A 14113-nucleotide genomic window follows, 5' to 3' on the forward strand; every position below is an offset into this window, starting at 1 on the left:
TTTAACCTGGAAGTCTAAATGATCACTCCATCCCTTTTGTTTTACTGGACATTGCTTTGCAAATATACTTGTTTTATAGGATTCGTTTTATACCATGACAGTACAAATTTTAAATTTATAAGCAGAGTCCAGATTCTGTTCGATTGACCACAAGGGCCAATAGGAAAGAAGGAGAGAGCAACTGGTTTGAGAAAGTGTGTGTGTATTTGATTGCAAGGTTGATAGGCTTTATAAAAAATTAAAATATCAAAAGCTAATCTAAAGCCGAATTTCTTCCGCTAGTTAGAATTAAATAGTAAAGAGTTAAAATAACAGAAAATGACAAGGGTTGGCGATGAATCAATCTTACTGGATAGATTAATTTTTGCATTTAAGATAGAAGTGGTTGCTTTATAGAAGAACTTACTCCGTGATTCAAATTTTTAAATTTCTTACGCAGGCAGCTTGTCTAGAATACAAGTCTTAGAAAGTAGGAAGCTATATCTGTAATGGAAAGTGAGCAAAAAAATTCCAAGTTTCCATGTTGTCCCTGGAATTTAAGGCAGCATATGCATGCATATAAGAGTAACCAACGGATGCAAAACATTGGGGGGTGAGGGCATGTATGGGAGTGGGGTGGGGGGGGAAATGGTAAGATATGTACACATATAATACCTTAATAAAAAAAATAAAAAATTTTAAAAAATTAAAAAAAAAGAATTTAAGGCGGCACTGGTCAATAGAAATAGAATGCAGAACACATAATGTAATTTAAACTTTTCTAGTGGCAAGGAAAATCAATTTTTGATATATTTTATTTAATTCATATATAGCCAAACTATTATTTCAACATGGAATCAATATAAAAGTTATTGAGATATTTTACATTTTTTTTAGATTAAGCCTTTGAAATTCAGTGTGTATTTTATACTTCGGCATATCTCATTTGGACTACCAATATTTCAAGTGCCCAACAGACACATATGGCCAATGGCTACGTATTGGGCAGCACGGATATAGGAACAAATACCCCCAGATGTCAAGACTTAACAGGGTAGTTGAAGGTCATTTTTCATTCTTCACTCGATACTAATTATGTGAGTTGACACTTGGAGTTACACAGGGAGGGGAAAATAGGTTTACAGTTGTGAGTACGCAAAACACAGAGTTTATTCTTGTATTATTATTTATTAACTACTAGAGGCCCAGTGCACAAAATCCATGCATGGGGGTGGGGGGAGGGGTCCCTCAGCCCAGCCTGCACCCTCTCCAATCTGGGATCCCTCTCACAATCTGGGACTGCTGGCTCCCAACCGCTCGCCTGCCTGCCAATCTGATTACCCCCTAACCACTCCCCTGCCAGCCTGATCGACGCCTAACTGCTCGCCTTCCAGCCCAATTGCCCCCAACTGCTCTCCCCTGCAGGCCTGGTCGCCCCTAACTGCCCTCCCTTGCAGGCCTGATCGCCCACAACTGCCCTCCCCTGCCAGCCCGATCGCCCCTAACTGCCCTCCCCTGCCAGCCCGATCGCCCCTAACTGCCCTCCCCTGCAGGCCTGGTTGCCCCTAACTGCCCTCCCCTGCAGGCCTGATCGCCCACAACTACCCTCCCCTGCTGGCCATCTTGTGACAGCCATCTTTGACCACATGGGGGCGGCCATCTTGTGCGAAGGCATGAGGGTCAATTTGCATATCACCTCTTTATTATATAGGATTGTATTATTTTTCATACCAACCACTGTAAACCTACTTTTGCCCCACCCTGTATGTGTGCTAGAAGAGTTGGAGGACAAATAACACCCAAATCAAAATTAGGAAAGGGAGGATGGAAAAGTGACAGAGTAACGCAGGGGCAGGTGGATGGACTGCGTGCTGTTTCTCAGTGAACGGTGCTGCTAGTGCACTGTGGCTGTTTCTCTCCCCGCTCACCGGAAGGACACGCGTTTACATCCCTCAGGAGAAAGGCTTCAGGCACCAAGACCATCATTGGGATTGGAAAAAATTGTATCCGTTCAGAGAGAATGAGGACTGGAAACGGGATCTGTTTTTTTTACCTCTGTAGTTAAGTGACTACTAACTCATTGCCAGTCCTTTAGTGATATTCTATTCTGTACCATTTCCAGGTGTGTGTGTCCATTTTGTCAGAAGGAACTGGACGAAGACAGCTTGCTGGATCATTGTGTTAATCATCACAGATCAGAAAGGAGACCGGTGGTAAGGATTTTTGTCACTGTACATTTCTGCAGTGTCTAAATTCAATATATATTAGAAAAGTCATTTGATAGGCTTCTGCTTATAGATATATTATACAGGGTAATTTATGTCGAGGTTATGGTAATTCTATGACATTAACGAAATGTGCAAGTGTTGAATTGAAACTGATAAGAATTACTAATGTGCATTCATTCATTCATTTATGAAATTAGACATTATCTCTTACAGATCATCCTGGGCATAATCAACTAAGAATATCCCAAATGCACAGTTAAGATCTAACTTTAGTGTAATAACCATGGTCACATCCTAGGTTAAAAACATTTTTAAATAATGCAAATAGACTTATGAAAATACACTAGAAATGAAAAGTAGAAAGTTATATAAAATAAAAAGAAACAAAAGAGAAAAGCATAAAGTCGTTATCTTTATTAATCATTCTATTAGTTTATTTCATATATATCCACATGCTTGTGCATTAAATACACATACTGCTCATCATTTCCTAGATTCATAGTGAGTGCTGCCTTTTTTCATTTCAATCTGGCATTTTAGTTCTTTGTGGTGTGGCTTTTATAATTTTTATTGCTGTATAGTAGTGAGGTAAGGCCTTTTTTTTTTTTCTTTCCAAGTTAACTATAACACTCACCATAGGACCAGCAATCAAATTTTTGGAAATTTATCCTAGAGAAATAAAAACATTTATGCAACTATCTGTACACAAATGTTCGTTGCAGTTTTATTTGTAACAGCCCCAAACTGGAAACAACAAATGTCCTTCAGAAAGTAAATGGTTAAACTGTGGTACAGCCATATCATGGTCTACTTACCACTAGCAATAAAAAGGAAGGAATTATGGCCAAAACCGGTTTGGCTCAGTGGATAGAGCGTCGGCCTGCGGACTGAAGGGTCCCGGGTTCGATTCTGGTCAAGGGCATGTGCCTTGGTTGCGGGCACATCCCCAGTGGGAGGTGTGCAGGAGGTGGCTGATCGATGTTTCTCTTTCATCGATGTTTCTAGCTCTCTATCCCTCTCCCTTCCTCTCTGTAAAATATCAATGAAATATATTAAAAAAAAAAAAGAAAGGAAGGAATTATGGATGCAAGCAACAACTTGGATGAGTCTCAAGGTCATTCTGCTCAGTGATAAAGAGCCAATCTCACAAGATTAGCAGCTTGTGAGATTAAGTACTATATAACTGGATTAAATACTGTATAATTGGATTTATTTAACATTCTCAAGATTTGGAAACAGCCTAGGTGCCCCTCAGCAGATGACTGGATCAGAAAACTATGGTACATTTACACAATGGAATACTATGCTGCCATAAAAAAGAAGGAATTCTTACCATTTGTAGCAACCTGGATGGAATTGGAGAACATTATGCTAAGTGAAATAAGCCAGGCAATGAAAGAAAAATACCACATGATCTCACTCATTTGTGGATAATAAAAAACATTATAAACTGATGAACAAAAAGATAGATACAGAGGCAGTAAAGCATCAAACAGACTGTCAAATTACAGCGGGAAGGTTAGGGAGAGGTGGGGGAAATAAGAGATCAACCGAAGGACTTACATGCATGCATATAAGAATAACCAACGGATGCCAAACATTGGGGGTTGAGAGCATGTATGGGAGTGGGGTGGGGGGGGTCAATGGTAAGATATGTACACATATAATACCTTAATAAAAAAAAATAAAATCTTAAATAAATAAAAGTTTTTTAAAAATGACATTATAGAGGTGGGGAACAGATCGGTGGACACCAGGGTCGGGAGAGAAAGGAAGTACAGGGGTAACACCAGGAAGTTCCTTTTCAATGACAGGACACTGTATCTTGATTGTGTTGATGGGTATATGAATCTATATGAGTGATAATATTTCATAGAACTACACACACACACACACACACACACACACACACACACACGCACGCACGCACGCAACTGAATTCATGTAAAAACTGGTGAAACCTAAGGCAGATCTGTAGTCTAGTTAATTGCCAACTTCCTGATTTTGATAATGTGCTATAGTTATGTAAGATATTACCATTTGGGAAAACTGTGATGGGACATGGGACCTTTCTGAATTACTTTTGCAATTTCTTGTGAGTTTATAAATATTTCAAAATGACAGTTTTTTTGAAGAGCTATTCATAGCTATTAAATTAGGAAATAGATGTAAATACTAATTACTGATGCTGGTGTGTTATAATCTTTATTGCTGGTGGTAATAAAAATATTTTAGATATTATGAACCATAAATGTTCATAACCTTTGACTATGATTCTCCATTTCCCGGTCATTTATCCTAAGAATATAATCCTCCAAAAGATAAACACTATAGATAATATCATTTGTAATAATAAAATATCTACATACAAAAAACTTCTTTCAAGAGGTAGGCAACTAATTAAGTACATTACAGTGTGTCTACTAACTGTTTAATTGTTTAATTAATCAGTTAATAACTGTGAAAATAATAGCTATACAATAATATGTATACAAGAATAAATGCAATTTTATTTGTTTAATGTTGTTTTAATGCTTATGAAATTTTAAAACATAAAACTGAGGTATGGCCAATAGATTTGTCGAGTTAAATTGCACTTTCTTGAATGGTTATTTTTTTAATTAAAATTCGTTGGGAGGACATTGATTAATAAGATTATATAGGTTTCAGGTATAGATTTCTATGATACATGACCCTTATATTGCATTGTGGGCCCACCACTCAAAGTCAAAGCATCTTCTGTCGCCATATATTTGGCTCCCTCTACCCTTTGCTACCTCCCACCCCTTTCCCTCTGGTAACCACCATACTGGTGTCTGTGTTTATGAGTTTCAGTCTTACATCGCACGTGTGAGGGAAACATATGGTTCTTAGCTTTTTCTGACTGCCTTATTTTGCTTAGCCTATTCTTAAGGTCCATCCATGTTGTCACAAATGGCAGTATTTCATCTGTTCTTATGGCTGAGTAGTTGGCTTTTTGATTTTTTAATTCTGACATTAGTGATTATTTTAAATTCTTTCTTGAACTCTTGTCTGTTTCCAGTTCTGCCCACTCTGCCGTTTAATACCTACTGAGAACCCAAGCAGCTTCAATGGCAGTTTAATAAGACATTTGCAAGTCAGTCACACTCAGCTCTATGAGGATTTCTTAGTAAGTATTTGTTTTATTTTTACATTGTCTTCATGCTGTCTGTGTTAAGCTTACTTTTTTAATCCAAGCGAATAAGGAGGAAAAAATGCATATATAGCCAAAGTGTTAAGTATTAGCATTAACTAAGAAATCATAAAAATAGAGTGTTTTGTAAATTTGGCTATGAATATTAAAGCTGTTATCTGCCTTATACAAAACTATTTTTTGTGTGATCCATATAATTATCCATTGTATAAGGAGCCAGATTTCACCTTCGAATTATTTTAGTTTCTACTTTACTCCTCCCTTTGTATAGTTATAATTTTTGTGAACCTGAAAACTTATATAGCTGAGATGAAATCACATCAATAATGAAATGACTCAGAGAGTTTGTTCTGCATCCACTTGCTTTTATATATTTTATTTTAAAAAATATGTTTTTATTGATATCAGAGAGGAAGGAAGAGGGAGTGAGAGAAAGAAATATCAATGATAAGACAGAATCATTGATCAGCTGCCTCCTACACAACCTTCACTGGGAATTGAGCCTGCAACCCAGGCATGTGCCCTGACTGGAATCGAACCATGACCCCCTGGTTCATAGGTCAATGCTCAACCACTGAGCTACACCAGCTGGGCCAGTTGCTTTTATAGTACATTGAATGGCTGTTCACAGATATAACATTATCTGTGTAGTAAACAATATTCATTTATTGAACTTTTTTTAAACATAAAATTTTTTTATGAAAAGTATTAAATGAACACAAAGTAGACAGAATAGTATAATGAACCCCCCATAGAACCATCACCTACACATCAATAACTACCAACTCATGGCCAATCTCATTATATTGACTTTTTTTTTAAATGCAGGAAAAGTTAGGTATTGCATGAATAGTCCCAATGCTTATGACTGTATTTCCCATGATCAAAATGAGAATAACAAGAAAAAAGTTAATGTAGCCTTTGTTGTACTTTGGTCCATGTGTTGTCATGGGCGGGTAGTATGTTATCCTGAGTCCCTTTCAACCTGTAAGGGGGGAAAATCACTCAGAGCCATGTTCTGAAACATAATATTTTATTGTTAACTTTCATCTAAATACAGGAATGTTAACGGCTAAATTTGAATTTGCGGATAATTTGACATTGTTTTTTATGCTATTTGAAGATAGAATTTAGTAATTGTTAAAGATTTGTTAAAAGTGGTTAATTTGAAAATTCTCTCTTTGCTTTCTGATCTGCCCTCTCTGGTTATCCAGATTCAACACGCGGAATTTAGGTTCTGGCCTGGATTTAAGTAACAGCTCTGTCACAACAGTGTGACCTTGGGCAGACTATTGACCTTTGAGCCTCTGTTGATTTACTAAGTGAAGGGAGTAAACAGCACCTACTCCCCAAAGCTTTTGAGAGGATTGAGTGAGGGAAGCAGGTCAAGTGCTTTGCAGTGTGGGCAGGGATCTCAGGCAAGTTGGAGGTGGGGAGAGAATCGATGGGAATATGAGGACCACTTGAAGGACTGCACAGGCTACCCCAGAGCTTCATGGGCTCTGCTCCGCCTCTCAAATAGTGTCTCTGGTCCCCAAAGGACACAAGGCCTCACAGAGCCTGGCTCTGGTCTATGTTCTCATGTTTCACAGCACATAGGGAGGGCTTCCTCTTTATTTTAGCTCCATCAGGCGTTCTAAAAGCCATTACCTATTCCAGCTGTTCACATTCAGTCCATTCTTCTCAAGATCTTTCCAAGTATGAATCCAAGGAGGAAGCCACTTTGATGAGAATACTTTCTACCCACTCAAAACCATATTCTTGGATATGGAAGTGAGGCTGGAACAGTGTTCTTTGGTTTGATTGTTTGTTTCCTCCGCTACCAAGTACTATGGAAGGCACTTCATGCATATTATCTCATTTTATTCCTTCTAACAACTATTGTCAAGGGAGTACTCTATTATCCTCACTTAGGTATGAAATATCTGAAGCTCAAAGGTTAATACATTGCCTAAGAAACAACCAGGATCGAGTCCCAGATCTTATGTTCTTCTACTCTTTATGGCTTTCCTTTGGATTTTATTTATTTGACTTTATGGTTTTACTAGAGGCCCAGTACACAGATTTGTGCACCGGTGAGGTCCCTCAGCCTTGCCTGTGCCCTCTCACAATCTGGGACCCCTTGGGGGATGTTGGAGGCCCGGTGCATGGATTCAGCCCGATCCCCGCAGACCAGGCCAAGCTAAGAGACTCCACCAGTGCACGAATCCGTGCACCGGGCCTCTAGTATGCATATAAGATCTTTGGTTAATCTCTTCCTGCCCTCCCCCCTGCTCCCTTCCCTCTGAGATTCATCATTCTGTTCCATGTTTCCATGCCTGTGCGTTGAGTGTCTGCCCCCTGGTGGTCAGTGCACATCATAGCTACCAGTTGAACGGTCCAAAGGTTGCTTAGGCTTTTATATATATAGATGTTTCACAGTGGACTTTCAACACAGATTTACGAGTTGTTTTGTTTTTGTTTGTTTTTAGTTTTTGAAGGAAGAGGAGATGGGTTGCAAAGGACAGGGCTCTTGATAGTTTTTGTCTTGTTTATAGAATGCGCTGACTTAAAGTTTTGAATGCCATTTTGACCACAGGAAGGCAGAGAAAGAGTTTTGCTTTCAGCAGTTTTCAGATAGATATTCAGTCGTTGTACTGAGATTGCTGAGTCCTATGGAAATGTCTTAACTTTATATGACCTATTATGTGGAACCTAGCTCTCTGACCAGTGTTTGTAGTGCTGATTAAAAACTACTCATTAGATCAGATTCAAAACTTCAAATTCCAAATCAAGACTCTTTTGTTATGACAATGACTGGTTACTTCGGAGGCAGCCCAATGAACTAGAAAATGCTCTGGCCCCAAATGAAAGTGCTAGGTTCCCTGACAGGTTTTTCTTATGGGAGATTGCACAGGTCACTGAACTCAGGGATCTTCTCAGTTTCTGAAAACTGTCTCTGATTGTATGTTTCTAATTATTTTTCTTAATTGTAGGATTTTAATATAATTGAGGAAGCTCTTATCCGAAGGGTATTAGACCGGTCACTTCTGGAATATGTGAGTCACTCAAATACCACATAATGTGGTGAAAAGGAGAAGGAAGGAGACCATACAGTTGCGCCATTTGTTAAGATGCTGCTTGAACAGTTGGAGGGGAATTGTCAATGTTTGATGGGCAAAAATGTACCACACAGTTCTTACTGCATTTTAAAACTGCTTTTACCTACATGGTTTAAATCTGTTTTACATTCCTGAGCTTCTTAGATGCTCAACAAACAAAAAGAGTCTCCATTAGCCCATTAATATGAGAAAGAGAACCTGAGGCTGGGATTTGTGGGTGAAGGATCTTTATTTGCAAATTGGATGACAGGATGTGTAATGCTACTTATTAGTAAACACCATCATGGTAGGGCAAGATAACTAATCTTTGGTCTATGTAAAAAGATGGAAAGTGAAACAAATTGTGGACATGCAAGGAAATGTGAAATCTGTTTCAATGCTCATGTTCTAATCACTAATAGAATAACATGAATAACCTTGTATGGTAGGGAAGGAAAATTTTGGAAGTCGACGAAGTCCATTTAACCAAATTGTGTAACATAACGTAACAAAATTAATTTCACGTTAGGAATGAACGCCTAATTCTTTTACTTTTTATAACTGCATACATAAGAATTTAATATTCTATTTTTCAAATGTTTGTAGCTTATTGCTTAGGAATATTTCTATAACGTAGGCAAGTTCTTAAGAACCATCAGCTGTTATTTATAGTAGAGGTATTCACATCCATAATTCTTAGTGGAAAATTCAAAGGGCTTTGATGTTATTTTTATTTCACCCTTTAGAAAAATTATAAGAAATACTGAAAACCAAACAAAATTACAGCTCATCACATTACTGTAGGAAAACACTCTTGTCAGCCACCCTGGATGTCCTCTGTGTGTCCTGTCACAATTCACAGCGCTTGTCCCCAATTCCACAAAAGTAACCATTACGTTGATTTCAGTACGAATCACTTTCTTGTATTTCTTTAGTATTTTATTGCCCAAGTGTGTATCTCTACACACTATTTTTTTTTCTTATTCATTTAAAATTGTTATGAGATGTATCTTCTACATCCCTTTTTACACATTCCCCCCGTCTCTCTTTTTCTTAAAATTTACCTGTTGGAGAACCTGGTCTTAGGATTCACAGTTTCCCACCGTCTGTATTGTACTGACTGCAGACTCATGGCACAACTCAGCCTGTTCCTCTGTCCTCTGGACATTGACACATGGGTCCAGAGGTTTGAGCAGACTTACGGCAACGACTGTCCAGTTCAGTCTTTTTGTGACGTCAGCTGAACTGGACACTCGGTGCCGAGATCCAGTGATTTACTGTGGGTTGGAGAATATTCTAATTCTGTCATTTCTTTTCTGTTTATTACTCGGAACATTTTTTGTAAAGAGGTGTTTCCCCACATCTGTGATTTGGTTAACCAGTGGTCATGTTCATGTAGGAAAAGAAAAATATTTGAATTTTTCCCTTTATGTACCAATTTTCAAGAAAAACGTTTCCCTATCATCTTCTAGTGATCACTTTTTTAAACGGCATTGTGAACTAACTTAGGAATTCACACATATTTCATAGACTTTAACCCACTTTAAACGTTACCTTACTAAAGCTCAGATGGCCCCGTCTTTGGCCATTGGTGTATCATCACGTTGCCTCCGAATCCTTTTGACGCTACTCTCGCAGGCTTTGGTAGCCTCCTTGCCGTCTCACGTGACAAGACATTCCAGGCCCAGCTTGTAAGTTTCCTGCCCCAGACCTGGAATCGGCCGTTTTGCCCAGAAACCTGGTCATTTTCAGTGAGAAATGGCATTTCAGTGCTATCCTCAGGGCTGTTAAACTCATTGCAACTAGACTTACCATTGTTTCTGGGAGGGAGCTAAAAGTAATATCTTAGCCTTTTAAAGATAAAACACTTCATGAGTTTATTTTTTAAAAATATATTTTTATTGATTTCAGAGAGAAGGGAGAAGGAGAGAGAGATAGAAACATCAATGAGGAGAGAGAATGATTGATAGGCTGCCTCCTGCACACCCCACCCTGGGAATTGAGCCCCCAATCTGGGCATGTGTCCTGATGGGGAATCGAACCATGACCTCCTGGTTCATAGGTGGACGCTCAATCACTGAGCCACACTGGCCGGGCCATGAGTTTATTTTGATACTTTCAAGTCAAATGGAGTACTACAATCTAATCCTTTTTTTTTTTTTCAACTGTATTTCCAATTTTTCCTATACTGAGAATTCTGCTTTTCCAAGACGGGCCACGATAGAATATCACACAGATAGTCATTTCTTTCATTACCTTGCACATGCCACAGTTTCAGAATAACAGTGCTAATACAACTACCACCAACATGTAATGAAAACCATTAAGCATTTTTTATTTGCGCTCCCTATCCTCCCCCTACTTTTGAAAGCTGTACGTCTATCAGCATTTTCAGAACATTTTCGTATGGAATCACATACTATCCTCTCTCTCTCCTCCTCCAGTTAGTCCTAGTTCTTCACGTAACTGTGTTCAGTGCTTGCCACCAGTCCGGATTTGATAGTTGGACTGTTTTTTCATATCTGACTCTTTAAGGATGAATCCAGGACCTAGAATAACGTTTCTGTGTGACAGCAAGCAACGAAGCTATGAAGACTAGTTAAAATTTTACTTGGTGGCAGCTAGCTTTTAAATTGTAACCAATTACTAACGGTTTTGTTTCTTACACATAAATGTAGTCACAATCGTGGTGTCCAAAATATCAATCGTAAACTACCCGTTCCTCTTTAAAGTCTTGCTTACGATCCTGCCACCCGCTACAAGGGGATTAGAACAACGTAAAGCCGATGAGGTTGAGGGCCTTCCGTCCTCTGGCTTCACAGCTGTGAGCAAGTAACAGATGTTTGGTTTCACAACCTCTTCCTCCGCTTCGGATGAATCATCCAATAAAGCGCAAAAGGAGGGAGGTAATCGTCAGACTGAAAGTCTAATTTTAGTCCCTGAAAAACAATTTCTGAGCATCAGTACTATCCAGAGAGTAAATCTTCGTTAATTTAGAGCAGCACAAAAAGGCATCTTTAAATCTGTAAAACTTGAAAAAATGTCAAAACTTTAAATCCCGTGTTTTAAATAAAGCTTTAAGTCACCCGTGGAGCTCAGCGCAGCAATTCACAACCGGCCCCTGGATCCCTCTGAGGATAAGTGTGCCAACTCCAGGGTACACCAGGCGCTGGCCGCCTGCATCATTCCGCCTTCTGAGTTGTTTTGAGTTCTAAAACGGTCAAGTGCAAATACTCATCCTTTTACGGTGCCTTTAACCTTTTCTATAAAAAAAGTCTTGTAATTCATTGTGTTAAAAAACGAAGACCAATATTTGAAGCTGTTGACGACGAACAAAAAGTGTCATGTTGTCCTCAGACGCAGCTTTTCCAAGGCCTTATCAGGGAGGTCTGAGTCCCATGTTTCTCTCCAAGGCTAAACTCTTCGAACCCTGGGAAACCTGTGGAGCTTTTCCTGTCATTACCTTCCTCCCGGGCTTTGAACGTAGGTTGGAAGTTGGGTTTCGAGTCTGTGAACCTATGTTAAGACAGTTCCGGTCACAGACCCAGCTCCAACGATGTCGCTTCATTACATTCATGGGGTGCTCAGTCCTTCATGTGGAAGGGAGCTTACGAGTACTCCAGTTACGGAACGTTGAGTGTATAATTTGTACCTTTAGGCATTGAAGTTCTTTTAAAAAGTCATTAAGAGATTCATTCTTTCCTTATGCAACTGCAAAAAAACAACTGTATGATCAGAATTTAAAATGTGCAAGTTTGTTTTTGTTTTTCCTTCTGTAAAAATGTATTGTGAGAAATAAAGAATGGCAGGACCATTGCTTTCATTAAAATATCTGTTGTGTCTATTCTTAAATATTGATCTTGATACATTTTTTACACAAACCGATAAACTTTGAAAATGGTCATTCAGCAGTATCTATCACAAAAATATACCTTCACGTAGGCCTCTCGGGGAACGTTTGGTAATATCTAGAGACATTTTTTGTCATAACTGGGGTTACTAGTGGCCAGGGACACAGGTAGAGGCCAAGGATGCTGCTCACTATTCTACAATGCCCAGCGCGGCCCCCTCACAACAAAGAATTACCATGCCCCAAATGTCAACAGTGTCGAGGTTTAGGAAGCCTGGTTTAGGCCAAAGAAATGCTGATCACCATGGAGTTATTGGTTCTGCTCCCAAGGGGCTTCACTGAAATTGAAAAGGTAAAATGTAGATGAATTCTTTGTCTTACTCTCTGCTAAATATGTACTACGTTTTAGGTGGCTGCACCTGTCCTGTGTACCCCAGTTCAGGAGACGCTCAAACATATGAAAGCTTTTTAGATGTTTTCACAAGAGGTACAGGCCAGGACACGGGTGTTATTGACATGACCTATGATGAGTGACATCCTGCAAGGTAGAGGGAACCCAGGAGGAGTTGGGAGGACTTAGCATTGACACCTAGGCTACCTTTATGGAAGTAAATAAGACAAAATATTACAGAGGGACACCTGTACCTGAGATCCTTGAGGCTAAGAAATACTTACATTTTTTAAAAAATATATTTTATTGATTTTTTTACAGAGAGGAAGGGAGAGGGATAGAGAGTTAGAAACAGATGAGAGAGAAACATCAATCAGCTGCCTCCTGCACACCCCCTACTGGGGATGTGCGCGCAACCAAGGTACATGCCCTTGACCAGAATCGAACCTGGGACCCTTGAGTCCGCAGGCCGATGCTCTATCCACTGAGCCAAACCGGTTAGGGTGAAATACTTACATTTTTATCTTATTACTGGACAATCATCTGGTATTTTATTTATTTTTAAAATACATATATTTTATTGATTTTTTACAGAGAGGAAGGGAGAGGGAGAGAGAGTTAGAAACATCAGTGAGAGAGAAACATCCATCAGCTGCCTCCTGCACACCCCCCACTGGGGATGTGCCCGCAACCAAGGTACATCCCCCTGAGCGGAATCGAACCTGGGACCCTTCAGTCCGCAGGCCGACGCTCTATCCACTGAGCCACACCGGTTAGGGCAGTCATCTGGTATTTTGGTCCTGCAGGTTTCAGAAAGCCACACACATGGGTCTTGATTAAGGCTAATCATTGCCCCCAAAGTAGCCAGGTAAGAGGCTCAGCGAAGTGAACCGTGGGAAGCGATTGGTCAAGGTAGATTAGGTCGTGCTGCGGTTACAAACCCTCAGATCCTGGCACGCAACCAAGGTACACCGTGGGCCCTGGCCGTTCTGCAGGCAGCTGCTCTCACTGCAGGGCTACAGGCTACATGGATCTCATGGCATTTCTACGTCACCGTGGGCTGCTCCTGACACCCCTCATCACAACAGCCTGGAAAAATGGCTGATCACACAGGTCGCACAGGCCCCATCTCCAAATACCGTTGGGGAGGAGGGTTGCAACATAGGACCTTTGGAGGGACACCTTCAGCCCATATGTGCTTGTGGAACAGAAAAATGAATGCCTGACACATGGATCCGACGACTCCTGTTAGCTCCTCTGCATATTCTTTTCTCACTAGCAAGGCCTACATGGGGAGCAAATGTACTCCGCTCTAAACTTACTCCTTTCTCACCTGCTGTGTGAAAATGAATCTGGGCCCTTCACATACTTTTTCTTTCCCAGCTGGCACAACGGTAAGACTTTCCAACA

At 39.9% G+C, this 14113-nt stretch overlaps 1 protein-coding gene across 3 annotated transcripts in view; it reads left to right on the plus strand.

The window, feature by feature from the left end:
- The window catches only part of RNF125 (ring finger protein 125), a 32819-nt gene extending 20508 nt beyond the window's left edge, over nt 1-12311 (plus strand). For 2 of the 3 annotated variants that reach the window (XM_080686188.1, XM_080686190.1), the window contains 3 exons: nt 2102-2192; nt 5251-5358; nt 8358-12287. In XM_080686188.1, the coding sequence (XP_080542314.1) occupies nt 2102-2192; nt 5251-5358; nt 8358-8444 (286 nt within the window). In that variant the 3' untranslated portion in view covers nt 8445-12287. Of the gene's footprint in view, nt 1-2101; nt 2193-5250; nt 5359-8357 lie in introns of all 3 variants that reach the window. The other variant, XM_080686189.1, reaches the window with a different exon arrangement.
- Nucleotides 12312-14113: the final 1802 nt, after the last annotated feature.

The sequence above is a fragment of the Plecotus auritus genome (genome assembly GCF_963455305.1).
Source record: "Plecotus auritus genome assembly, chromosome: 8".
NCBI classification, from domain to species: domain Eukaryota; kingdom Metazoa; phylum Chordata; class Mammalia; order Chiroptera; family Vespertilionidae; genus Plecotus; species Plecotus auritus.